The sequence below is a fragment of the Lissotriton vulgaris genome, chromosome 1_1 (assembly GCF_964263255.1).
Source record: "Lissotriton vulgaris chromosome 1_1, aLisVul1.2, whole genome shotgun sequence".
NCBI classification, from domain to species: domain Eukaryota; kingdom Metazoa; phylum Chordata; class Amphibia; order Caudata; family Salamandridae; genus Lissotriton; species Lissotriton vulgaris.
In genome coordinates this window covers 1,037,493,093-1,037,520,357 of record NC_141685.1, presented here as the reverse complement: position 1 = coordinate 1,037,520,357, position 27,265 = coordinate 1,037,493,093, and the positions used below count along the sequence as shown (strand labels likewise).

The 27,265-nt window shown below is 44.5% G+C and overlaps 1 protein-coding gene across 1 annotated transcript in view; it reads left to right on the top strand.

Moving 5' to 3' along the window:
- SYCE2 (synaptonemal complex central element protein 2) overlaps positions 1-27,265 on the top strand; it is a 521,719-nt gene that overhangs the window by 104,731 nt on the left and 389,723 nt on the right. Inside the window, exon 2 of the mRNA XM_086936443.1 lies at positions 4,725-4,839. Within this exon, the coding sequence (XP_086792569.1) occupies positions 4,730-4,839 (110 nt within the window). The 5' untranslated portion in view covers positions 4,725-4,729. The remainder of the gene's footprint in view (positions 1-4,724; positions 4,840-27,265) is intronic.

The window sequence follows — 27,265 nt, the reverse complement described above, 5'->3', positions numbered from 1 at the left end:
TGCAAGTCTTCATCCCCACAGAGAGTCGAGCGGAAATGCATTTTCGATCAGTTGGTTGAACGCATTCAGCTACGCTTTTCCTCGGCTTCCTCTGATTCCACGCTTGTTGCACAGGATGAGTCTTCAACCCTGTCAAGTCATCTTGATCGCACCCAAGTGGCCGAGGCGCCCATGGTTCCCGGACCTTCTCTTGTTCTCCCAGAGCGAGCCAATTCCGCTTCATCCGTTGCCTCACCTCCTCACGATGCAGCAGGGGCGGATTTGCCATCCGGATCCAGCATACCTCCAACTTCATGCCTGGAACCTGAGCACCATGAATCTCTGCTGGTGAGAACAGACAACACCACCAGCATGCATTACCTGAACAAGCAGGGCGGCACCAGGTCCCTTTTGCTTTCCCAACAAGCACAGGAGATATGGAATTGGGCAATTCATCACCAGATTCATCTCACTGCCATACATGTGCCGGGTGTTTCCAATGTTCTGGCGGACACACTCAGCAGGTCTTTCTCGGACAACCACGAGTGGGAACTCAATCAACCAACTCTGGAGTTCATTTTCTGCCGGTGGGGCCATCCGCAGATAGATCTTTTTGCGACTATCACCAACAAGAAATGCCAACGCTTTGCAAGTCTTCATCCCCACAGAGAGTCGAGCGGAAATGCATTTTCGATCAGTTGGTTGAACGCATTCAGCTACGCTTTTCCTCGGCTTCCTCTGATTCCACGCTTGTTGCACAGGATGAGTCTTCAACCCTGTCAAGTCATCTTGATCGCACCCAAGTGGCCGAGGCGCCCATGGTTCCCGTACCTTCTTTTGTTCTCCCAGAGCGAGCCAATTCCGCTTCATCCGTTGCCTCACCTCCTCACGATGCAGTAGGGGCAGATTTGCCATCCGGATCCAGCATACCTCCAACTTCATGCCTGGAACCTGAGCACCATGAATTTGCGTGTTTGACCATCGACGCAGACTGTAGAAAGGTGTTAGCGCACGCCCGTGCTCCTTCCACCATTAAAACCTATCAGTTGAAGTGGAAGCGTTTCTGTGTCTGGTGCCACACCAAGGCCTTGGATCCGATGACCGCTAAACCAGAACAGATTCTACCTTTCTTCTTATCCCTTGCGAAGTCAGGACTTTCCCACTCCACTCTGAAGGTCTTTCTAGCGGCTCTATCCCGCTTCCGTCATGATGGCTCTTCCTCACTATATTCGTCTAGAATTATTAAACCGTTTTTCAAAGGTCTCTTCCGAATGTTTCCACCCATTCGACGTCCTCCGCCTACTTGGCTCTTAAACCTGGTCTTGTCTCGGCTCCTCCTACCTCCTTTTGAACCCCTCCATTCAGTAAGCTTAAAGTTCCTCATGTGGAAAGTTGCCCTATTGCTCGCCTTGACGTCATCTAGGCGTGTCAGTGACATTCAGGCATTCACAATTCAACCTCCTTTTCTCCAGTTCTCAAAGGAGGCTGTTACACTACGTACTAATCCTACATTTATTCCGAAAGTTCCCAGTGATTTTCATCTCAATGAACCAGTCATTTTAAAGACTTTCTTTCCGGATCCACAAACTCCTGCGGAACGTTCATTACATTCCCTGGATATAAAACGTTGCCTCAAGTTTTATATTCAGCGCACTGCATCCTTCAGGAAATCTGATCAACTGTTCGTGGCCTATGGCCCGGCCTCTAAAGGACAACCTGTTACCAAACAAACTATTACTAGGTGGATTTCTTCCACTATTGCCTTTTGTCATCAGCGAGCTGGCAAGCCTCTTCCAGCTCCAGTACGTGCTCATTCAACTAGAGCTGTGTCAGCTTCTACTGACCTTTTTGCAGGGGTACCTCTGCGACACATCTGCAGAGCTGCGACAAGGTCGAGCAGCCATACTTTTACGAAGCACTACTGTCTGCAGTCAACAGATGCAGCAGTAGGACAAGCGGTGCTGCGGAATCTTTTCCATTAAAGGTGAGCCTCTGTTGCTACCCGCCTCCTGTCATGAAGGTTATCTCTCTTTAATATGATATGTCTATTATATACTCGAAATTACTGTTACCTTTATGACTTATATGACGATTACTGGTTTCTACTCTTATTCAAGCATGTGACTCTATGAAAGACACCCCTAATACTGGAGAAAAATATAAGTTACTTACCTGTAAACTGTGGTTCTCCAGTATTGGTGTCTTTCATAGATTCACATGCGACCCTCCCATCCTCCCCTGAGAGGCTCCCTTCTCCTCAGGCACTTTGGTTACTCTGTGCTACGAAAATCTGAGGTCTTGGGCTTCTGAGGAGAAGGTTCTAGAGGGAACTGAAGCCTGATTGGCTGGAATTTGGACCAAAACATAATGACACTGATATGTTACCAAGTTGAGTTTTCTCCCTTAGGCTTTCTATGGGCCTATTCAGTTCTATGGTACTTTTGAGTTTACTGTATTTTATATATATGTATATGTATTTTTTATAATTATAATAATTTTACTTATATATGCATATATTACTGCTATTTTATGTACCGTGGGACTCCCACTTCGACGACGGGGAATATTCAAGCACGTGAATCTATGAAAGACACCAATACTGGAGAACAACAGTTTACAGGTAAGTAACTTATGTTCTTTGTGTTGACCCGAAATGCATTGGGTGATGTAGAAAACGCATATGACCTGATGCAGGAAATCATGAAAAAACAATGAATTACAGAATTATCATGAATAAAAGAGCAATTGATTAATCTACAAGATGAACTTTGGAATGTGTTTATTACAATGAAAATATTTTTGTGAAGAAACAAAACACTTTCAATTACAGCAAGCGCAAGCCTTAGTGACTGGAGACTCCTTTCACACGTTAATGCTGTAAGAGAGTTGTGTGTCATAGGGGTACAGGGGCAACCAGACCCACTTCCAGGTTCAGTTTCCCAAGGGTGTTGTGAATCTTAGTGGTGGGCAAACTGAGCCTGGGCCACCAAGTAGTATAACTCAAATTTGGGGGCAGCAAGCCCTCCTAGTTTAATAAGCAGTTGCAACTTGGACCAGGCTCTTCTAGGCTGACCTTCGGCCGATATCAATTTAATCATAAGGGATTTTAGTTGTGTAAAAAATGATTTGTTTAGGGAAATTGGGAATAAAAAAAAAATTAGAGGAGTTTAGGCAGGATTACCATCTTCATGAATCCGTTCCAAGTTTAATGTTGGTTTTTTTACGCTTCGCAGAATATCATTCACATACATTGATAACAATGGTTGGTGTGTACCCAGTTGTATACCCCGGTGATTGTGGAATTCCCGAAGTATACAAGCCAGAGGCTCCATTGCAATGGCAAAAATAATGAGTGACGGGCCACCCCTGCACATCCCTATGCTTATCAGGAATGAAGGAGTCAACAAGGAATTTACTTTTCTCCTTGCTTGTAGGCCTGTATAAAACAATTCATTCCACTTAAGAACGTCCCTGCCCGTTCGTATTCTCTTGAGTACTGTAAAAAAAGATATCTCCTTTCAATAGATCCAAATACTTTGGCCACATGTAGAAATGCAGCTGCCACATGTATATCAGGATCCATTTGATTACTGGGGAACACTCTACGGTAAGGAATCTGTGGCTAGATGGAGTCTCTACCAGATAAGGAGTTATCAAAGGTAAAGTAACTGGTTCGTTAAGGGAAGTGCCATTTTAATGTTTGTAAAAAATAATCGTACAAACATTTGGGAAGGTGTGTGGGACATGAGTGTGTAGACACCCGAACGGTCAAAGGTTTAATAACAGTAGACTTCATAAGGGTGTGTGCTTGCTGATGTCTGTTAATTGATTTATTTTACCCACTTGTACTAAAAATGAAAATAAAGTATTACAATTGTCATTTAACTGCAAAGACCGAACTTTGGGCTTTCCAATGGCTTTTGATCGCTCGGTACAGCTCACTATCCTTTTTCCAGGAACGACACAATGTCATATATCCTTTCTGAATACCAGGTAATATACAGTAATGCTTAATTTGGATGACAGCAAATAGTAATATTGCTGTGAACAGATTCTAGGAAAAAGACTACCAACGGCATTGTTTTAAAAAACATTGTACTGAGGAAACATTGATTTACCTGGGTTTGTGGTCCTTTACTGTTAAGTTTGCACCTCACTAACATACCTTCATGAAAACCTGTCAGGTACAGTATTCCTGCTGAACTGTGTTTTTAATTTTTGTCCCTAAATGAAGGTGATGCTTAGTCGGGTGGGCAAAGAGGGGCGAGGAGAAAAACAGGGAGCCCACTTATGGGCATTGAGGGGAGAGCACATTGGGGCAAGTGATTAACAACTGGATCATTCCATGGGATAGGAGCAGGCAGGGGGACTCGGGAAAGGTTTTTGCAAAATAATGAACGTTAAAGTGGAAACCAGAGAGGTGAAAGGGAAAGTGTTCGATTTCACAGTAATTGAAAAAGTTGAGCCAAAAATCGAAGACATTTGAAGTGGGTTCAGTTTGACGGTTTCTACGATGTTGAGAGATGATGTAAATGCTGGCAAAATGTTCCTAATATTGTGGTGAACAGCTAAATATGAATGTACTTATGGAACAAACCCTGACAGAGCTGTTATTCATAATGGAGTTCCTGGAAATGTCATTCTAATGCAGTAACGCTGGTATGAGATTGCAGATCGTAGCAGGAAGTTGCGAGCCAAATATGCAATACATAATACAAGGCTCTTTCTTTTTATTTACGTCATAGTTCCAATGTCTGAAGCAGAATCTGGAGGCAAGGATGAGGAACAAGACAGACCAAGTAGCTCACATATTTCGCAAGTAGAAAGAAGCAGGCCAGCTTTCAGCGAAAGCAAAATGCGGTAAGGTCTAGTTTGACGAGGTATTGGAAATAGTTAATTACAATGCATCAAGCATTATTACTTCCTTTGAAAAACTTCACAAAATGGAGTCAGAAGTAGTGATTTACCAGTGCAATCACCGTAATGTTTCCAGTATTCACAAGGATCCACTTGAGTGAAATTCGAGAGACTCTGACAAAATGGCGATCTTTTAAAAGAGATTTTTGTATATTTCCAGGTATTAGACTCTTCAAGTTTGTGCCTCCCTCTTCCTGAGGCAGGCCAGCAGAAAGACTGGAATCCAAAATTCGTTTTTCACATTGAAGGGTTGCAATCGACGTTTTGTGAGAATTTTTTGTAACAATAAAGAGAATCGGTATGTTAACTTTCATTTCTAATTCACATTATCTCCCCCAGAAATCTAGGTGTATGTACACATCAAACTGTCCTATTTCCCAAGTTGGAAACCTTCCCTTTACTGACAGTTACCTTTATGCGATTTTATGTTGTATATGAGTTCCATACTCTTACAGTAGGAATACATTAATGCTATTTTTGTGAATAGACTGAGACAACTGTTAGGTCTCAGCAGTGAAAACATTTGCTTTTCAGTGCTGTAAAGTAATTGTGGTGCACTAGCAGCATTTAGAAATCTCTGTTCAAAACAGTGGTTGTGTGCGACCCCTAGTCCGGCCCTGCAAGATCATGGAAGGCCAGTTAGTGGCAGGATCAGCCATTCCCTCCACCACTGGCAAAACATCACATCAGACAGGTGAGTTCTTCAGATAGTCTGAAGGGGTTACTCCCTCCCCTTAGAACTATCCCTTGATGCCTCCATCTTAAGCCGGACTGACGGAGAGCCACCTGAACTTGCTTCAGGAGGAAGCCAGGACTCTCTTGGCCAAGGAAGCCATAGAAAGAGTTTTGGGGCCAGAAGTAGGCTGTGGTTGCTATTTCCGCTAATTTCTGGTCCCGAAAAAGGACAAGGGCTTTCGTTCTATCCTAGATCTGCGAGCCCTCAACTACTTCACCAAAAGGGTAAAGATTCGTCCTTTGGCTAAGGTCTTCTCTGCCCTAGACTCCGGAAACTGGATGGAAGCGTTGGATTTGCAGTACAAATATTTTTGTATTCCTGTCCTGCCTGCTCATCGGCTTACCTGTGGTTCACGGTAGGCTACAATCACTTTCAGTTCACAGTGCTTCTCTTCACCCCAGTGATGGCAGTGGTCGCAGTTCATCTGCTCAGATCTGTGTGCCAGTTTTTCCCTATCTCAACTACAGGCTGTTGAAGGCGAGCTCGCCCCAGGCTGTTGTCTTCCACCTCCAGACTACGTCAAACCTTCTGCCTTCCCTGAGGTTCACTATCAACATACCGAAGTCACACCTGACTCCCGCTCAGACGCTCCCTTTCATTGGAGCTGTTCTGAACACAGTTCAGTTTCGGGCCTATCCTCCTGAGCAGCGAGTCCAGTATATTCAGGCTATGATACCAATGTTTCAGCCTCTATCGTGGATTTCGGTGAGACTGACTCTGGGTCTCATGGTCTCTTTCATCCTGCTAGTGACACATGCCAGATTGCATATGCGGGCTCCGCAATAGAACCTGAAGTTCCAGTGGGCACAGCATTAGGTGAATCTCTACGACATGGTCCTGCTAGCAAAGGGAACAACACAGGACCTGCAGTGGTGGTTTACCAATCGCGATTGGGTTAAAGGCAGATTCCTCTACCTTCCTAACCATATCACACAGTAGTGACCAATGAGTCACTCCTAGGGTGGGAGAGGTGGCGATCAGAGGACTCTGGTCTCTGGCTGAATGCGATCTCTACATCAACTTGCTGGTGCTCCAAGCAATTTGCTTGCCATTAAAAGCTTTTATTCGTTCCATCAAGGGAAAGCTGGTTCAGGTGTTCACTTACAACACCTCTGACATGGTACTGCAAGAAACAGGACGGGGTGAGGTCTTGGACCCTTTGTCACGAGGCCCTGTGTCTCTGGACATAGCTGAAACAGCAGGGCATAGCCCTGGTGGTTTAACACCTGGAAGGTTCCTTGAATGCCAGGGCAAACAAGCTCAGCCGTCAATGTCTATCAGATCATGAGTAGCTTCTCCTTCCGGAGGTGGCGCAAGGTGTCTTTCAGCGGTGAGGAGAGCATTTGTTAGATCTATTTGCCTGTTCCGAAAATGCGCAATATCAGCCTGCTTTGTGCATTAGAGTTTCCATAGCGGCTTTCGCTCAGAGACGCTTTTTGTCTCTTGTGGCACTCAGGCCTCCTATACTCCTTTTTGCCAATACCACCCCTGCCCAGAGTGCTCAAGAAGATCAGGAGCGACTGGGCCCAAGTCTTTCTTTTGGCTCCGGGCTGGGCACGGAGAGTATGGTATCCTAAGCTTCTCCAGTCGAGCATCAATCCTCCGATTTAGGCTGCCCCTTTGGGAAAATCTTCTGCTGCAGCAGCTAGGGAGGATTCTCCCCCCCAAACCTGCCAACCCTATGCCTTCTTGTGTGGAGATTGTGCGGCGGCAGTTAATAGCATTCGACCTTCCTCCCGAACTAAGCAATGTTATTTTGGCGGCTAGACGGCCCTCCACCAAGACCGTGTAATTATGCCGGTGGAACAAATTTGTAAAATATTGTACAGAAAGGTTTATCCTCTTTCTGCTTCCCTCTCTCAAGTTCTTCTTTTTATTTTGTCCATTGCCTAGTAGGGCTCCGCTCTGGGCACTCCTAATGGGTACCTTTCGGCCTTGTCTGCCTCCGTGAGGCTGCCAGACCAAACCTCTTTATTTAAATCCCCTATTATAAATAGATTTCGCCGTTCCAGGTTGATCCTGAGTCCTTGGAGCAGTTTCCTTCTGGACTGAGATTGGAATCTTTTTCAAAGGCAGCAGTCCTACCTGGGTTTTCAGAGGTCGCTGGCTGCAAGACAGGTCGCCTTTTGGTTGCAGGCTCTTCGAAGATGGAGACAGGCCAGTAGGGCTGGGGCCAAGGCAATCGTCTTATTCAGCCTTCTCTGCAGGGTCAGCTTCCGGGGTGTCTTCTTTCTTCTTAGGTCGTCGCAGATCTGAGGATCAAGGTTCAGGGGTGCCCCTAAATACAGAATTTAGGGGCATTACAGGTACTGGTAGGTAGTAGCCAATGGGCTACTTACCTATAGGGTGACTACACCATTTGATTGATCCCTCCCATTTGGGAGGGGGCATCCCCTAACCTGATTGGCAGAAATCTTCCAATCCAACATAGAGGATTTTCAAAGGAGGGGGTCACTTCAGCTCAGGACACCTTAGGGGTGGTCCTGGCTGAGTGGGGACACACCTCTCCTGACTTCTAATTTCCGCCGACCTTGCTGCCAAAAATGGGGCTTAGTTAGGGTGGAGGGTATCTCCACTGGCTGGAGAGACCTCGGCTAGCATGACAGAATGCTAGCTCACCGCCATGAATGCTATTCCTGCTTAGGGGTAGGTGAGAAGCACCTCCACCCCAAGCATGCTTTGTTACTAAACCATGAGAGCACATGGGCTCCCACCTCAGGGGGTCAGAAACCGTCTGTGTGTGGCAGGCTGGTGCGGACCAATCAGCTGTACACTAGATAGTTGGTTGTTTTTCAGGGGGTATCTCTAAGATGCCCTCTTAGTGCATTTTGCAATAAATCCCACACTGGCATCACTGTAAGTTTATTTTGCTGGAAAATTTGATACCAAACTTCCCATACTTCAGTAAAGACATCATGGAGGTGTGGAGTTTGTGTTGACAAACTCCCAGCCCATGTACTCAAAATGACTTCACTGCACTTACAGTGTCTGTGAATGGCACATATACTGTAGGGGCATATTGTTCTTGCAGCTATGACCTCAGCTTGACATGTTGCACCCTGCCCTAGGGCTGTCAGGCCTGTTAGAGGGGTGACTTACCTGTACCACAGGCAGTAGTTTGTATGTATGGTACACAGGGATGCGAACCTGAATTTAATGATATATTCAACCATCGACCAATATTTGCATACACCAGGACTAAAAATATCAAAGAACTGTTAGCATCAAGCTTTAAAACAGATCTTGGAAATTTGTTGGGCATGCGAAAAAGTCACAATTGTGTGCACTGCAACAACGTGATAGTAAGCAACAGCATTACACACCCCAGTACTGGTGAAACAGTGACGCTCAACCATTTAGCCCTTTGTAATACCATGAACATCATTTATTGCATCAAATGTCCTTGTGACCTGTTATATATAGGAAAAACAGAAAGAAATATTAAAACTAGGATAACTGAGCACAAAAGCACTATTCGGATCAAGAATAAGAACTCGAACCTAGTGGTCCACTGGCTTGAACAATGCCACAATAAAGCGCAATTACGATTTCTTATATTAGAAATTGTATCTTTCAAAGCCCGAGTAGATTCCAATAAAACATTGTTACACAGAGAGATTCATTGGATTAAGAAATTCAGTACAATGACCCCTATGGGTTTCAATGATAAGCTACATATGAGTTGTTTTCTTTGAACATGCACGCACAGTTAAACGCTAGAGGCAGGATCTCCGCATTGAACATTATATTTTGACATGGATTCTAAGAGATTAGTTATGACATAAACCTGACTGGTGAAACATACATATCGACATTTATGAGAACTCATGCACATGTAAAAAGTCAAATGTATGAGTAGATTTTTTCTCTATATGATTTATCATGGATATGTATACAAACTATGTTTACTGTTTATATCTCTAATGATGTCCATTCTGTTTAGATTCTTGGAGACAGTACAGTGTTTTGGGACAGTTGTAGATCTGAGTTTCACCATTATGGTATCAATAGTGAGACAACAGGATGCATACTCGATTGGGATATTGGCCAGTGTTGACAGGTTTTCGACGGGATGGATTACTATTTAACATCTTAAGATGGCCGCCAATTTTACTGATCTATATGGTTGATGCAGTAGTCCGTTGTTGTTTTCAACTGGCAACGCATGCCAACTCGGCGTAACAGGTTATGAGGCTTTGGCGTTGTGTTGGCATGGGTAGATGACACGGTTAAGTTGTAGTATGAGGATCGGGTTCTATCACGGTCATTGAGGTAAATACATTTTGGATGCTGTGGACGCATGTGTGAGAAGTGGTAGTTGGGAAAGGCATTGTTACATTGAGTTTTGTTTCTTGTAGACTGGAGACTGAAGTGAAGTTGAGCTTGAACGTTTTTTGGCGTGTCCACAAATGGTAGTTGGAAGTAACCTGGTTGTAACAATTGAAGGTACGCAAAGACTTGCATGCATATGTAGATTTTGTTTATATGCAAACTGAACATTAAGAGATGATGTAATTTCAGGATCTTATCTGGACAGCTCAGTTTTTTGGCGTGAGTACTGTGTCATGACATATTGCATGCATAATCGTTTTTGGTGATTGTGACAATTTAATGGGGAGTCACACATGGGTTTAATGGCCATGGAGCACGTTGTGGTCTCACGGTGGAAAGGCCATGCATAGTTTGATGGATCCCTTTATAACTGTGTACTCAGTGTTTGGCTTGTATCCTTCTTGGTAACATTGCAAATAGAGGTTTTATTTTGGATGTTTGTTACATAACATTCATGGTCACTTGTTATTATTTTTTATTTAGTGACCCCTGAAGAAGGGACATTTGGTCCCAAAATGCATAGGGCGGCACAAGAAACCAAGTGGATCACAGTTGGGTTATGGAAAATGAATATATTTAAGACATTTTGTTCATGTTACATATGAATAATTTGATGTTGTGTTGATAGACTAAGTTGGTTTATTTTAAAGTTTGCTTGAAATGTAATAATTCCTGAAGTTGATGTACCAACCAAAAAATACAGGATTATGTTTGAAAACAAACTATGACGCATGTTGTCAATATTTGTTTGATTAATTAATATACATTGTGTATGTTAAATACAATTACTGTGCATACAGGTTATTTCAGGCTAAATTGGACCAGAATTTTTTGCCGTTAAACTCAGGGATGTGGCCCATGTCAACTCTTCAGTTTTAGCTGCACCTAAACACACAGTCTCCAATAGCAGTGTGTATGTGTTAGGTGAGTGGTCTCTTAGGGTGGCATAATACATGCTGCAGCCCTTGGAGACCCTCTATGGTCACAATGCCATTGGTACCACTGGTACCTTTTGCAATTGACTTATATGTGAGCCAGGGTGGTGACAATTGTGGAAACAATGGCACAGTTTATGGAAAAGAACACACGTACTGGGGCCTGGTTAGCAGGGACCCAGTACACACTCAGTCAATGTTACATCAGATATCAGGCATAAAGTGTAGAGGGGGGGGGGAGGGGTACGGCAACAGAAACTCATTTTCCTACAGCTTGTACATATGTTACCACCTGCCTCATTCATTATGCTTCTGCAGACCTTAATTTGGTTCTCACCTTCCTGATGTGTGCTTCGTTAGGACCTCTGCAGAACTTCACCCTCCGGCTGCTTACCATCAAAACAGCCTTTTTAATGACAATCACTTCTGCCAGGAGAGTGAGAGAACTGCAGGCTCTGTCATCCAAGCCTCCTTACCTGACCATCTTCCCTGATAATTTGGTTCTCGCACTAGGGCCTCTTTCTTACAGAAAGTTTTAACACCATTCCACTTGGGGCAATCAGTCACCTTGCCCACTTTCTATACACCTCAACACCCCTCTAAAGAGGAGGAGCGACTCCACCGTCAGGACACCAAAAGAGCATTGTCCTTCTACCATGACCTCACTAAAGAGTTCCAGGTGGACAGCCAACTCTTCGTGGGCTACGTTGGATCAAAGAAAGGTTGTGCAGTGCAGAAGAGGACCAACTCGCGATGGGTCACCCTCTGCATTAAAAATGGCTATGCTCTGGCCAAAAACAGTCTCCCGAAGGTTATGGGCTCATTCCACTACAGCTAAGGCTGCTACTACGGCATTGTAATGTGGAGTTCCAGTCTTCAACATTTGTCAGGCATCAACATGAGTATCCCTGCATACATTTACCAAACATTACTGCCTTGACAGTCAAGTCTGAAGGAACACCCTTTTTGGCTGCTCTGGCCTGCAGGACTCCCTGGTCTAAAGATTTCTGCAGCCCCTCCTCCAGAGATGGTATTGCTTGGGTATCTATTCAAAGGTAAGGAATCTGCATCAAGATGTCTCTATCAAATGGACAAGTTACTTACCTTCGGTAATGCCTTATATGGTAGAGACATGATCTAGCCACAGATTCCTTACTGACCCACCCAGCCTTCCCGCATTGTGGACAGGTTTTCAGGGTCAGGGCTGAGCCCTTTCAGGGTCCAAGTGAGCCACTTCATGGCTCCGTGCTCCTGCTGTGGAAATTCCTGAAAAGTAACTGACGTCAGCACAGCAAGGTGGATTCCAGCACGGACAACTTCACGCAGAGTTGACAGACACCATCTACCGACGCACAAGGGTATTGCTCAAGGAAAAGTCTACTGGATCCAGCTTGATGCCTGGGAAATTCAAAGGTAAGATATCTGCGGCTAGATCATGTCTCTACTAGATAAGGCGTTACAGAGATACGTAACTTGTCCATCATAACCTAGGAAAGGCTAGAGAACATGCACTTTAGTAACTTATACCTATAATTTAAAAGAACCAAAGTCCAGCCCATCAGGCTGCAGCACCCTGTGGAACACTCCCCTCAGAGGCTTCCTTTCCTCAGATTTTCTAGCGCATGTTGTGCTAAGAGAGTCTCCACTGAGCCTTGCTCAGTTGAGCTATACCTTTCCTAAATTTGAGAGCAATTACCAGCAGTTTATTACTTACTGAGAAAACTGACAACCTTAAATGTCACAATTAACTAAAAAGTACTTTTCAGCCCATGTGGAACCGGTGGGAAAAAGACACTGCATTCTGAAGATAAACATAAGGACTGCATAGACTATCTCTACCCATCTCACAAGGTAAAGTATTGTAAACTATATTGTACTTTTTCATCCAAAACCAAAGACAGAGAAGGGAGATTGTTTTCATGGCTTCAGAAGCTCAAAGCCAAAGATACTCCAGTTTCTGAGGAAAATAGTGAGGATTCTTAATAATCTATAAAAAGGTAATGCAAATGGTCTCGCATTTACGCGAGTTTAAGCTACTGGCCTTGTAAATGACAATGGGGCACATGCATCAAAGTAGGCTTTTGCGAGTCTTAATTGCGATTATTAAGGAATCGCAATTAGGGACTCTCAAAAGCCTATGCATGTAGAAATCGCTATTAAAATAGCAATTTCTAAACATTCCTTAATTGCGAGTCGCAATTAAGGAATGGCTTCCCATTAATTCCTATGGGCCTACAGGCCCATAAGAATTAATGGGAAATTGCATGCGCAATTTGCGAGTACCATTAGGTGCTCATAAATTGCGCATACAATTTCAAGGGTGCAAAAGTGTCAAAATGACACCCTGTTGCACCCCTGAAATTGTGATGTGCACCCATGTTGCACACATACATGCCCCAAGGGCATGTGTGTGTGTAACCTGAAATTTTGTTTGAAAAATGCACTTAAGTGCATTTTTCAAGGTTTATGCAAAATACAGACCAGAGTAATTTCTCTGTATTTTGCGGCCCCAAATAATGTATTTGTTAGTTCTAAGGGGTAAATGCATTGCCTGAATGCCTTTTATTTAGGTTTTGAGAACCAAAACCTAAATAAAAGGCATTGCCATTTACAGTGCCAATAGCTCAAACCTATTGCATTGCAAATGCTTGTTTTTTTATGTGTTTTCATATAGCGGACGAGCTGTCGCCATTGTGCAAAGGTAGCCGCTTGTTTATATTTGCATGGCGCTTTCGTTTTAAGTGAAAGCATAATGCAAAAATAAACATGCGCCACCATTTCCAAAGCCCCTAATGGAAAACAAAGTACACGACTAAACAAAGGAGACAGTATAACCGCGCCAGTACCCGATCCAGTCCAGATGGGCCAGCGAAAAAGGCGACAGGGCGGTAAGAAAGAAGAATGATTTCCAATTACGAGACAGCGTTTAGCATAAACGTTGATGCCAGCCAATCAAACAGATGAGCGTGGCTACAAGCCCACTGCAGAAATGTTAACAATTACAATAAGCCTCGCAGAGCAAGGAGCGCATGCGCGCTCCAGCGTTAGGTCTGCGAGACCTAAAAAAGATAAAGGCCCGAAGGTTAATTGCCTCAAGAACCACCAAAAAAGGCTTTGAAAAAAGAGCCACCACAGGTTTTCAAATGAGTGAAGCCATCAGAAGAATGCTTTCATAAGATTAAAAAAGATAATTTGTCCTCGCGAAAGTCAGAAAAATCTAAGCTTGAATGAAATCGATCAGAAGAATGTTCACAAAACCATAAAAAATGGGAATCTTCCACAGAAAAATCTGAGAAATCAGGAAATGAAAGTATGAACCTTCCACACCATCCACTAAGGTGCTGTTAGCATTAAAGAAAACCTACTTCAGCACCATCGACGGACTCCACTGTCAGTGAAAAAATTGTCTACGACATTGATCGTCAAATACCATGACAGCGGTGACTACCGTCAGTGCGTTGACAACAATACAGTAGATGTCAACGATGTCGACGATAAAGAAGGTAGTGTCCACAGTGTCAACAGTGCCATTGTTGGCGATGACACAGACAGTACCATTGACACAAAAACTCATAAGAACATAGTCAATACCGACAACATCGTCTGAGAGAGAAGAGAAGAATAGAAATGGGAAAGCATTCTATTTTTTTGATTCCAGAATTCCACATCTCCATGAAAAGTGTCCCCGCTGCCACCAAGTCATCTTCTTGATGAAGATGATTCTGATGATGGTGGGCCTCTTGGTGTGACACATAGTCCTTTTGAATTACATGTCAAATACCAGCCGGATGATGAAGAAAACAATTACTATGTAGAGAAATATTATTCTTCACACCCAGAAACACAACATACAGATGATTATCAGTCCTATTCACTACCACAATACCAAGAAGATATGTTGTATGTGCCAAAAGAATTAGTTACAGACTTACAGTACATGCTGACTGACTATTTCGAGAGGTTCTGGACACATTAGCATCAGATTCACCTAAATAAGTGTTAGTAAATGCTCAGTTCCCTCAAGGGCATTCATCAACTCTGCAAACTGTATAATTTACATTCTCAAGCCCCCACACCACAAGCTAAAGTTACTCGAGTAGAAGATAATATGTCTACGGATGAAGAGAGAGGAAGTAGAGGTAACGGAAGGGCGGAACGTCACTGCTGAATGGGATGACTATTTAATTCCAGTTCAGACTCCACCATGGCTGCAACTGATAGATTCTCCTCCAGAGGATATAAGGGGCTTTCACAACCTTTACAACCTTTTAGAAAGAGCACCAAAAAGATGTTATGTGCCTAAAACCACAAAACAAGCAGACTTTTTTTTATATTATTTTAAGGAAACCTCTCGCAAAAAAATCAGAGCAATTCCAATTTTTGATTAATTATGGGGAAAAAGCATTCAGACAATGAAAGATCCAGTGACTGTCACAACAATTTTGCCACGATTAGATAAGAATTATAAAGCGCCAGAGGATTCGCCAACCTGCTTAATTGGGCACCCGAAACCTGATACAGTGGTGATGCAAGCAGCTCAACGTTGATCAAAGAATCCATCAGCACCAATCTCTGCACCATCGGACAGAGATGGCAGGTGTCTAGATAACATCGGATTTTTTTTTTCCATATCAGCGATCACAATTAGAGCGACCTAATTCATTGACAATACCTGGTTGTGATGATTGACAGATATGGTTGGATATTGGACCACAAATTCACTGTCTGCTAGAGGACATTACACTGGAGGCACAGAAAATACTTCAAGAAGGAGAACAAGCGTCCTTAGAAGTTATAGACTGCTATGGCTATTGCATCCACTGGTTTCAGGCAATTAGGAGTTAAAAAGGCCAGGGTGGCTGAAGGCCACTTCTTTCAGGCCTGAAGTACAAAGTAAGATTTCAGATCTCCCAGATGATGGTGCGGTTCCTTTTGGAAAACATGTAGATGATGCATTACAATCAATAAAGTCAAATACTGATACTGCAAGATTTTAGGGTATGTTACAATGCTAAAGGTTGCCTTTTCGTGGATCAAGTTGAAGAGGGTAATTGACTTAAAGGGAAAGTTATCAGCCATACAGATATCAAACGAAGCAACCTACTCAACAGCTGTTTTGACCACCATAACCACAGAGACAGCCTCCATCGGCAGCTTACCCAAGACAACCTCAGAGAAAAAAGCAAGGCCCTCAAGGTAAAAACTCATGAAGACTTTGACAACGTAAGGGCGCCGGTTGCGCAAAAGTTGAACCCATAATTGGAAATCAATAACAATAGATTGCTGGGTTTTGACCAACATCTCAGAAGCATCTACGTGTTTTGAATTTGAAAATCCTAACCACGCTCAGCAAAAATAGAAAGAGTCCCTTGAAACCAGGAAGGAAGGGACTTCTACTCTCGATTCTTCTTGACAAGAAAAAAGTCAGGGGAATGGAGACCTATTTCGGATTTAAGAAACCTAAACAAATATTTAAAGAAACAGACGTTTCGCATGATGACGATTCAAGACATCCTTCAGCTTCTAAATACTGAGAATATGACAATACTAGCTCTCCAAGCTGTTTACTTTTGTATTACAATTGACCCAAAGCATTGAAAGTTTTTACGGTTTGTTGTAGCCGGCAGCCATTATCAGTTCTTCCATTTGGCCTAAAATCAGCTCCTGGGTATTTTTACGAAATACCTTGCTCCCGTGGCTCCATTCCTAAGACAGAAAGGTCATCAAGTCTTCCATATCTGGACAGTTTGTTAGTAAAGGCACCTTCCCACCTGACTGCCAAAATATCAACCATGGCATGCCTGAATCTTTTCAACAAACTGGGCCTTACTCTAAACTACAAAAATGTGTTCATCGACCATGCAGAAAGATAATGTTCCTGGATGCTACTCTGGATACTGTAAAGGACAAGGGTTACCCAACAAAAGAACAACAGACCAAGTTAATACCTTTGGCAAGCAGGCAAGCTGCAAAGAAAAAAGTCTATTAGTTCTCATCTTCAAATCCCTATCAGGAATAATTCTTTCATGCATTTCTCTTGTTTCCTTTTGCTGTTTTCGAGTTTCAGGAGGAGCTGGACAAGCAATGGACCCAAATTCTAGGATCTTTCAATGATATAATTCAGTTCACTCCAAAGATGAGAACAACACTTCCATGGTGGATGACGGAGACAAATCTGTAGTTGTGTCTGAAGTTCAAACTTCAGATCTCACATTTTGTAATTACGATGGATGAATCCCTAGAAGGTTGGGGAGCTCATCTTCAAGATCTGGAAGGCAATGGCAAATGGTCACATCAATTAAGCCTGCATGTCAATCTCCTAGAGCTCAAATCCATTGCACTGAGTTTACACGTGTTCCTCCCAAGGATAAGAGGTTCAATGGTACTTATATGTACAGACATTACCAGAACGATGTATTATCTCAACAAGCAAGGAGGTACTATCTCAAGAAGCACATAGAATATGGGAATGGTCAGTACAGCATCAGATAACTCCAAAAACAGAACATGTATCTTGAGGACACAATGTTCCTGTCGACACATTTAGCAGAAAGAGAAGCACCTGTCATGAATGGGAAATCAACCAGGAGATCCTGAACAGCATTTTGTGCTCGCTGGGGCAAACCATACCTAGACCTCTTTGCCACTCTCCAAAAGCTCTAGGCAAGCTGGCATCCACAACCAGGGTCGTGGGGGAATGGGTTTTCAACAGCATGGTCAGGAATCTTAGCTTAGCCTTTTCCTCCGATACCTCTGCTGCCGAGATTTCTCCGCAAGATGAAAAGGGAAGTATGCACAATGAATTGAAATGAAAAATTACATTTATAGAGCGCATATACTACCCTTAGGCCTCGCAGCGCTTTTAACTGATGTCCAAGGCAGCCAGCTAGGATGATTAACAGGCATTACTGAACAATTGGGTCTTTAGAAGCCTCCTGAATGCCATCCGGTTGTTGTTCTCTCTGAGTGTAAGCGGAAGAGAATTCCATATTCTCGCAGCATTGTGTGAGAATGAGCGGCCGCCCCAGCTAGCTTTGTTTATCTTGGTCGTGGTGGCTAGTTGCAATTAACTTGAGCGCAAAGCTCTGAGGGGAAGGTAAGGGGTAGATAAAGGGTGCATTATGGCTGGACCAGTTCTGCGGATTGCTTTTTGGACAAGACACATGGCCTTAAATTGTACCCTAGCTGCCACAGGAAGCCAATGTAACTTTTTTAAGGCATGTTTGGCCGACTGCCAGCATTGAATTTGAAAAAGCAGCCGGGCCGCACAGTTTTGGGTGACCTGGAGTTTATTGAGCACTGCCACCGGGGCTCCCAGATAGAGAGCATTACCATAGTCCAGGCGTGAGAGTATCAGGGCCTGGACCATGACTCTCCTCGCCTGGAATGGAAGCAAGGGGAGCACCTTCCGGAGCATTCTCATCAGCCCAAAACAGATGGATGCGGTTTTGGTGGCCTGACAAGTAAAGTCCAGTGATTTATCGAGCCACACTCCCAGGCTTTTTATCTCAGATTTGGGGAGGGGAGGGGGGCCTAAACATGTGGGCCAGAAGGAGGCCAGGCTGGTAGGTAAAGGGTTGCCCAGTAACATGACCTCCGTCTTCTCTCCATTCAATATGAGGCAGGAGAATTTCATCCATTTAGCCACTGCTTCTAAGCATAAGCTCAGCGTGCTAGACGACCCCTCAGAGTGGTCTAATGAGACCACCAACTGAGTGTCGTCTGCGTAGGTGACAATACGGATGCCAAATGGATGAACTATCTCCGCTAAGGGCCTTATGTAGATGTTAAAAAGTGTGGGGCTCAGGGCAGAGCCCTGAGGAACCCCACAACTGAGTGGCTGTTTGGTGGATACAGCCTCACCCTCAAACACCTGGAAGAAGCGTTCGTCCAGGAAGGATGCGAACCATGCCAGGGCCTCGCCCGACACTCCCATGCCCTTCAAACGATGTAATAGGGTAGCATGGTTAACCGTGTCGAACGCGACGCTGAGGTCTAATAATATGATGGCTGCTTTCCCTCCCTGGTCTAACACAGTTCGTGTTTCTTCGGTTACTGCTAGCAAAGCGGTCTCAGTTCCGTGTTGGGGACGGAATCCCGTCTGAGAGACACATAGCAGGCTATTAGATTCCAGGTAGTCTACTAGGATGTTGTTAATGTGTTGTTCTAGCAGTTTACTCGTCCAGGGTAACACAATTATGCCTATAACTCCAAAATGGCCAAAACAACACTTGTTCACTGAGCTACTTCTATTAGAGAAACATCACATCCAACTACAACCAGTTCCACCTCTATTATAAATGAACCAAGGTCAGTCCAAAGAGTGATTTTGATAATCTTAACTCTGGCATCCCTTTTAGTTACCCATCCCCTCATGATTCTTTTTATCCCTCCCTTGTATACCCCTCAGCACTGGTTTGCCCAGAGAGTGATTTTAATAACTCTACCTCTGGCATCCCTATTAACACTGCACCGCCAACAATTAAAGGACCTTGTGGGGCAGCCCACCCCAGATCAACCCAACTTGAACCATCTAGACAGTTTGTCAGGGTGATTGGAGAGGCCAACCAAGAATTACTTGGGGTCAGTGAAAGTGTAGAATGGAGAACCGTCACAACAGTAGACGGGTGCAGGGTGAGCCCGACCACAGAGTTAAGAGTAAAATGTGATGTTCGTGATCTAGTGGGAAATAGGGCCTTACCAACCAGTGATGGAGCTTAAAGTTACACATTAACGAGGGAGGCCGTCGACCGGGACGATCGAACCGTGAGTCCCTTAGTGAAACATGGGGATGGTGACCCAGTAGTAACTGATAGCTTGCCAATAGGGAGTCCGGACCCTAAGGAACTAAGTCTCGCCATGTCTGTGAACAAGTTGGCGATCCTATCCTGGAATATCGCCGGGCTGAGATCGAAAAGAGGGGATACTAACTGGGAGGCGCTTCTTAGAGCTTATCATGTTATTGCTTTGCAGGAAACATGGGAAGCCAGAGAAAGTTATTACCTGGATGGGTATCAATCATTTATTAAATTTGCTACTCCCAACAAGAATGGGGAGATCTAGGGGTGGCCTTATGTTGTTATTTAGTTTGAAACTACTATATAAAGCTGTATTAGTAGCGACAAGTTCCCCTAATATTTTAGCAGTAAGACTGGAGGGTGATAACCTGCCAAATATTTTAGTGGTAAACTTTTATAATTCCTTTACCAGGAATGATGAATTAGAACATGTACATGTACTAGCTGGGTTCCTGGATGATTATGATGATCGCAGCAACACCTTTTATTATTTGTTAGTGCTTGGTGATTTTCATACTCATGTCTGTCACACTAAATGTCTACAGAACATGGACTCCGAGGAAGACCCATTCGAGGCCACTCACTTCGAGCATACTAGGAGTGGGGTTTATCAGGAGAGTTTTTTTATCATTATATTATTTGTTTGCTTCAGCGCAGGGGGAAAGTCAGCACCCCGTTCCAACTTTTAATGGCCAAGGTAAAGAGTCTACAATTGATTATATTTTTGTGTCATGTTTGTTGAGGGATTCACTAGGTCCATTTAGTGTCACACAGAGAGGCTATAGTGATCACAACCCACTCATGTTGACTATCAATATCAAGGCACTCAATACTGAATCTGTCTCATCTATTATTTCAAACTCTAATATAGCCTCTAAATGTCAAGGCCGCAGGTTACGGTGGGAGGCGGTCACTCCTAGTGACTTTCTGGAAAACCTGTATAGCAGTAATAATGTGGATCTGACCACCTGCTTAGGAGGAAATTCAGATCCTATGGAGATCTTGTTCGCTTTTAATAGTATTACAGCACAGGTAGAAGTTAATCTGACTAGTAAAAGTAAAACAAGGCGCAAGAAACTGAAAAATTGGTTTAACCAAGCCTGTAGCGACTCCCACACGGCACTCTTAGAGGTGCTTAAAGAGCCTGGCAAGGACGCACAGAAGGTTGCGGAAGCAAGAAGGGCCTATAAAAAGGCAATTAAAGGAAGAAAATTGGAGTTGAAAGACATGGCATGGGAGGAACTGACCAAAGTGAGTGTACTGAAAAGTAGCACTCAATTTTGGAAAGTAATGAATAGCCCTTTGTTCAATGAGACAGAAAACTTAAATCAGGACTGCCTTATCCCTCCAGACAAGTGGGTGGAGCATTATGGCGGCCTCTATGCTGGAACAAACAATGTATCTTCTGTGTATCAATGTGATCTCACCCAGTTAGGGAAGATAGTTTTCTCAGAAGAGGAAGTTCTGAAGGCCATTGAGTCCACTGCACATGGGAAAGCACCCGCCCGGACGGGGTCCCGGCAGACCTCTACAGAGCAGACTCGCATCTATGGGCAAAGGTTTTAACCTCCGTTTTTAATACAGCTATCATAGTGGGTCCCTCAGCGTCCTGGGGTAACGCAGTCATTGTCCCAATATTTAACAAGCATTTACAATGCAACGGTCTCGCCTTTGCAAAAGTTAGCGCTTTTGGCATTGTGAATGACAAATGTTTTATTTATGTGTTGGTTTTGGAAACAGATAAATAAATGGCATTGTCATGAGCAGTAGAGAGTGAGTAGTAGAGAGTGAGTAGTAGAGAGTGAGTAGTAGAGAGTGAGTAGTAGAGAGTGAGTAGTAGAGAGTGAGTAGTAGAGAGAGTAGTAGTGAGTAGTAGAGAGAGTAGTAGAGAGAGTAGTAGTGAGTAGTAGAGAGAGTAGTAGTGAGTAGTAGAGAGTGAGTAGAGAGTAGCAAGTGAGTAGTAGAGTGTGTAGTAGAGAGTAGTGAGTGTGTAGTAGAGAGTAGTGAGTGTGTAGTAGAGAGTAGTGAGTGTGTAGTAGAGAGTAGTGAGTGTGTAGTAGAGAGTGTAGTAGAGAGTGTGTAGTAGAGAGTGTGTAGTAGAGTGTAGTAGAGAGTGAGCAGTAGAGACTAGTGAGTGTGTAGTAGAGTGGTGAGTGTGTAGTAGAGTGGTGAGTGTGTAGTAGAGTGTGTAGTAGAGTGTGTAGGAGAGTGTGTAGGAGAGTGTGTACTAGAGAGTAGTGAGTGTGTAGTAGAGAGTGTGTAATACAGAATGTGAAGTAGAGAGATTGAAGTAGAGAGATTGAAGTAGAGAGATTGAAGTAGAGAGATTGAGGTAGAGAGATTGAGGTAGAGAGATTGAATTAGAGAGATTGAATTAGAGAGATTGAGGTAGAGAGATTGAAGTAGAGAGTGTGGAGTAGAGAGTGGAGAGTCTGTAGTAGAGTGTAGTAGAAAGTATTGAGTGTGTAGTAGAGTAGTAGAGAATGTGTAGTAGAGTAGTAGAGAGTAGTAGAGGGTGTGTAGTAGAGTGTGTAGTAGAGCGTGTGTGTAGCAGAGTGTGTAGTAGAGTGTGTAGTGTAGAGTGTGTAGTGTAGAGTGTGTAGTGTAGAGTGTGTAGTGTAGAGTGTGTAGTGTAGAGTGTGTAGTGTAGAGTGTGTAATGTAGAGTGTGTAATGTAGAGTGTGTAATGTAGAGTGTGTAGTAAGTAGTGACTGTAGTAGATAGTGTGTAGTAGAGAGTGTCTAGTATAGAGTGTGTCGAAGAGAGTAGTGGCTGTAGTAGTGAGTGTGTAGTGAGTGTGTAGTAGAGTGTGTAGTAGAGAGTAGTGACTGTAGTAGAGAGTGTGTAGTAGTGTGTAGTAGAGAGTAGTGACTGTAGTAGAGTGTGTAGTACAGTGTGTAGTAGAGAGTAGTGACTGTAGTAGATAGTGTGTAGTAGAGAGTGTCTAGTATAGAGTGTGTCGAAGAGAGTAGTGGCTGTAGTAGTGAGTGTGTAGTAGAGAGTAGTGACTGTAGTAGAGAGTGTGTAGTAGTGTGTAGTAGAGAGTAGTGACTGTAGTAGAGTGTGTAGTACAGTGTGTAGTAGAGAGTAGCGACTGTAGTAGAGAGTGTGTAGTAGAGTGTGTAGTAGAGTGTGTAGTAGAGAGTAGAGTGCGTAGCAGAGAGTAGTGACTGTAGTAGAGAGTGTGTAGTAGAGTGTGTAGTAGAGAGTGTGTAGTAGAGTGTAGCAGAGAGTAGAGTGCGTAGCAGAGAGTAGTGACTGTAGTAGAGAGTGTGTAGCAGAATGTGTAGTAGAGAGTAGTGACTGTAGTAGGGAGTGTGTAGTAGAGAGTAGTGACTGTAGTAGAGAGTGTGTAGTAGAGAGTGTGTAGTAGAGAGTGTGCAGTGATTTGAGTTTTACATCAAATTAAAAACGGGAACGGAACAAACTCATCCTATACATTATTGTGGTAGGTGCCCACGCATATAGGGTTAAATGATGCGTTAGATGCCACAGGTCCCACCAACACGCTTCCTTTATGATAGGAGAATGCCCAACATCGCGGAGATTTGCTCTCTGCTCTTCCCGGATATTTGTATTTTCAAATGTATAATGTTATCCTGCTAAACGAAGACGATGCTCAAACTATAAAAGAAGAGGGTTTCACAGATATGTTAGTCCTTCCGGGCAAACGAAATGACCCAAAGAAAGATAAAGTGACAGTTTAGAGCTCCAAGTGAGTCTTAATAAAATCAGTGTCTGGAACGCATAGCATCAAAAAACGAGCGGGGCATCAAACTGCAGTGTCATTCAATCAAAGCTTCAAGGCTTCTGAGCGCTAGCCGAGAATTATTTTTTGTGAAGCACTAATCACTGTGGAAGGTGCCCCTGCTATCCCAGATGTGAGAAGTCAGTCTGATATGAAAATAAGCAGTATTTGGAATGAATGTATTTGGCAGGGGGAAGGTGGGGCGGCGCAAGACCGTACTGACGAGTGAACAGGAGCCATTTTGTACCGAGTGATTCTGCCTGTGTGCATGTAGACAAACCAGGCAGCAGCATGAGCATGTGATTCGGTAAAATAACAAGCATTTACAATGCAATGGTTTTGCCTTTGTTAAAGTTAGAGCTATTGGCATTGCTCTTGACACTCTGAAGCTCCACTCTGCATTCTGAAGCTCCACTCTGCATTCTGAAGCTCCACTCTGCACTCTGAAGCTCCACTCTGCACTCTGAAGCTCCACTCTGAAGCTCCACTCTGAAGCTCCACTCTGAAGCTCCACTCTGAAGCTCCACTCTGAAGCTCCACTCTGAAGCTCCACTCTGAAGCTCCACTCTGAAGCTCCACTCTGAAGCTCCACTCTGAAGCTCCACTCTGAAGCTCCACTCTGAAGCTCCACTCTGAAGCTCCACTCTGAAGCTCCACTCTGCACTCTGAAGCTCCACTCTGCACTCTGAAGCTCCACTCTGAAGCTGCACTCTGAAGCTCCACTCTGAAGCTGCACTCTGAAGCTCCACTCTGAAGCTGCACTCTGAAGCTCCACTCTGAAGCTGCACTCTGAAGCTCCACTCTGAAGCTGCACTCTGAAGCTCCACTCTGAAGCTGCACTCTGAAGCTCCACTCTGAAGCTCCACTCTGAATCTGAACTCTGAAGCTCCACTCTGAATCTGAACTCTGAAGCTCCACTCTGAATCTGCACTCTGAATCTCCACTCTGCACTCTGAAGCTCCACTCTGCACTCTGAAGCTCCACTCTGCACTCTGAAGCTCCACTCTGCACTCTGAAGCTCCACTCTGAAGCTCCACTCTGAAGCTCCACTCTGAAGCTCCACTCTGAAGCTCCACTCTGAAGCTCCACTCTGAAGCTGCACTCTGAAGCTCCACTCTGAAGCTCCACTCTGAAGCTCCACTCTCCACTCTGAAGCTCCACTCTGAATCTCCACTCTCCACTCTGAATCTCCACTCTGAATCTCCACGCTCCACTCTGAAGCTCCACTCTGAAGCTCCACTCTGAAGCTCCACTCTGAAGCTCCACTCTGAAGCTCCACTCTGAAGCTCCACTCTGAAGCTCCACTCTGAAGCTCCACTCTCCACTCTGAAGCTCTACTCTGAAGCTCCACTCTCCACTCTGAATCTCCACTCTCCACTCTGAAGCTCCACTCTCCACTCTGAAGCTCCACTCTGAAGCTCCACTCTGAAGCTCCACTCGGAAGCTCCACTCGGAAGCTCCACTCGGAAGCTCCACTCGGAAGCTCCACTCGGAAGCTCCACTCTGAAGCTCCACTCTGAAGCTCCACTCTGAAGCTCCACTCGGAAGCTCCACTCGGAAGCTCCACTCGGAAGCTCCACTCGGAAGCTCCACTCTGAAGCTCCACTCTGAAGCTCCACTCTGAAGCTCCACTCTCCACTCTGAATCTCCACTCTGAATCTCCACTCTCCACTCTGAATCTCCACTCTGAATCTCCAAGCTCCACTCTGAAGCTCCACTCTGAAGCTCCACTCTGAAGCTCCACTCTGAAGCTCCACTCTGAAGCTCCACTCTGAAGCTCCACTCTGAAGCTCCACTCTGAAGCTCCACTCTGAAGCTCCACTCTGAAGCTCCACTCTGAAGCTCCACTCTCCACTCTGAAGCTCTACTCTGAAGCTCCACTCTGAAGCTCCACTCTGAAGCTCCACTCTGAAGCTCCACTCTGAAGCTCCACTCTGAAGCTCCACTCTGAAGCTCCACTCTGAAGCTCCACTCTGAAGCTCCACTCTGAAGCTCCACTCTGAAGCTCCACTCTGAAGCTCCACTCTGAAGCTCCACTCTGAAGCTCCACTCTGCACTCTGAAGCTCCACTCTGAAGCTCCACTCTGCACTCTGAAGCTCCACTCTGAAGCTCCACTCTGCACTCTGAAGCTCCACTCTGAAGCTCCACTCTGAAGCTCCACTCTGAAGCTCCACTCTGAAGCTCCACTCTGAAGCTCCACTCTGAAGCTCCACTCTGAAGCTCCACTCTGAAGCTCCACTCTGCACTCTGAAGCTCCACTCTGAAGCTCCACTCTGCACTCTGAAGCTCCACTCTGAAGCTCCACTCTGAAGCTCCACTCTGAAGCTCCACTCTGAAGCTCCACTCTGAAGCTCCACTCTGAAGCTCCACTCTGAAGCTCCACTCTGCACTCTGAAGCTCCACTCTGAAGCTCCACTCTGAAGCTCCACTCTGAAGCTCCACTCTGAAGCTCCACTCTGAAGCTGCACTCTGAACGGTCAGACTCCAAAAATCGGCCCTAATCACAATAGTATTATTTCACCTGCGTGAATATAAGTCTTTGAAATTCTGGCCAGTGGTATTACACACAAGTAATATAAAATTGTTGTTCCAAAGAGCATTAAATGGAAATAAAACAAGTACCAGACCCATTGACGCCTGCACCTTAAAAGTGAAACTGACTGAAGCAAGCGCCAGGGCCACGTTGAAAAAAAAAGCCACACACATTAGATGCAGTCAAGGCGCGCTCACGAGGTCAGAAGGCACTCCACATGAACAACTACCAGACACATTGTTTCATTTCACTTTGAAAGTGCAGGCGTCAAAGTGAAACTGACTAAAGGAAGCACACGGCCCATTAGATGCAGTCAAGGCGCGCTCAAGGTCAAATCTCCAAAGGAGAAGCTCGTGACAGCCTGACTACAGCAGAAAAAGCTCGTAACAGTCTGATGTCCACAATATTCCCAGAAAAGTGGCAACATAAGTTGTCTCGCATAGACAGCAAAAGCTTCGCTTTTGCTTTCGTCTAGGCGAGACCTAAAAAGGGATCAAAAGAGGATCCGGCGTGTTATCGGCCCATCTCTCTTTTTGACCCAGCTGCCAAAATAATGGGAAAAGTAGTCTTGGAACGGCTGACAGACTGGTTGGAAGTGAATGCAATCATTTCAGACTTACAGTACGGGTTTAGAAAGGGAAGAGGTACTGCTGGGCAGTGCCTCAACTTACATCTTCTTATAGGGAAGTACACGGTCGCAAAGCAGGGGCATATACATCTAGCTTTTATGAATTTGTCCACTGCTTTCGACCTTGTAAATCGCCAGAAACTCTGGAGTGCCCTGTCTGACATAGGACTAGACCATGTCCTATGTCAGACAGGGCATATCCTTCCTAGCCGATATGCATAAAGATACCAGCGCATCAGTTCGCTACAATGAGGACGGGAGCCTGACAGACGCATGGCCGGTAAAACGAGGGGTAAGGCAAGAGTGTATCCTTGCTCCTCTGTTATTCACACTCTATATAAATAAATTGGGTGAAGCCTTGATTTTATCATGTAAGGACATCCCCAGAGTTGGTCAAAAAAAGATACCTGCATTACTATATGCAGATGATGCTGTACTAGTAGCTAGGACTGCACGAGGTTTACAATCCCTGTTAGACTTCTTTATTAATTTTATGGACTCCTTGGATTTAAAAACTAATTTTAAAAAATCACACGCTATGTCGCTAGGCAGCAGACGGGCAAAAGGGGCTTCGTTTGTCTGCAAGGGGCTGGAGCTCAGTAAAGTACCCACCTTCCCATACCTGGGTATAGTTTTTGATGACAGAAGATCATGGGCC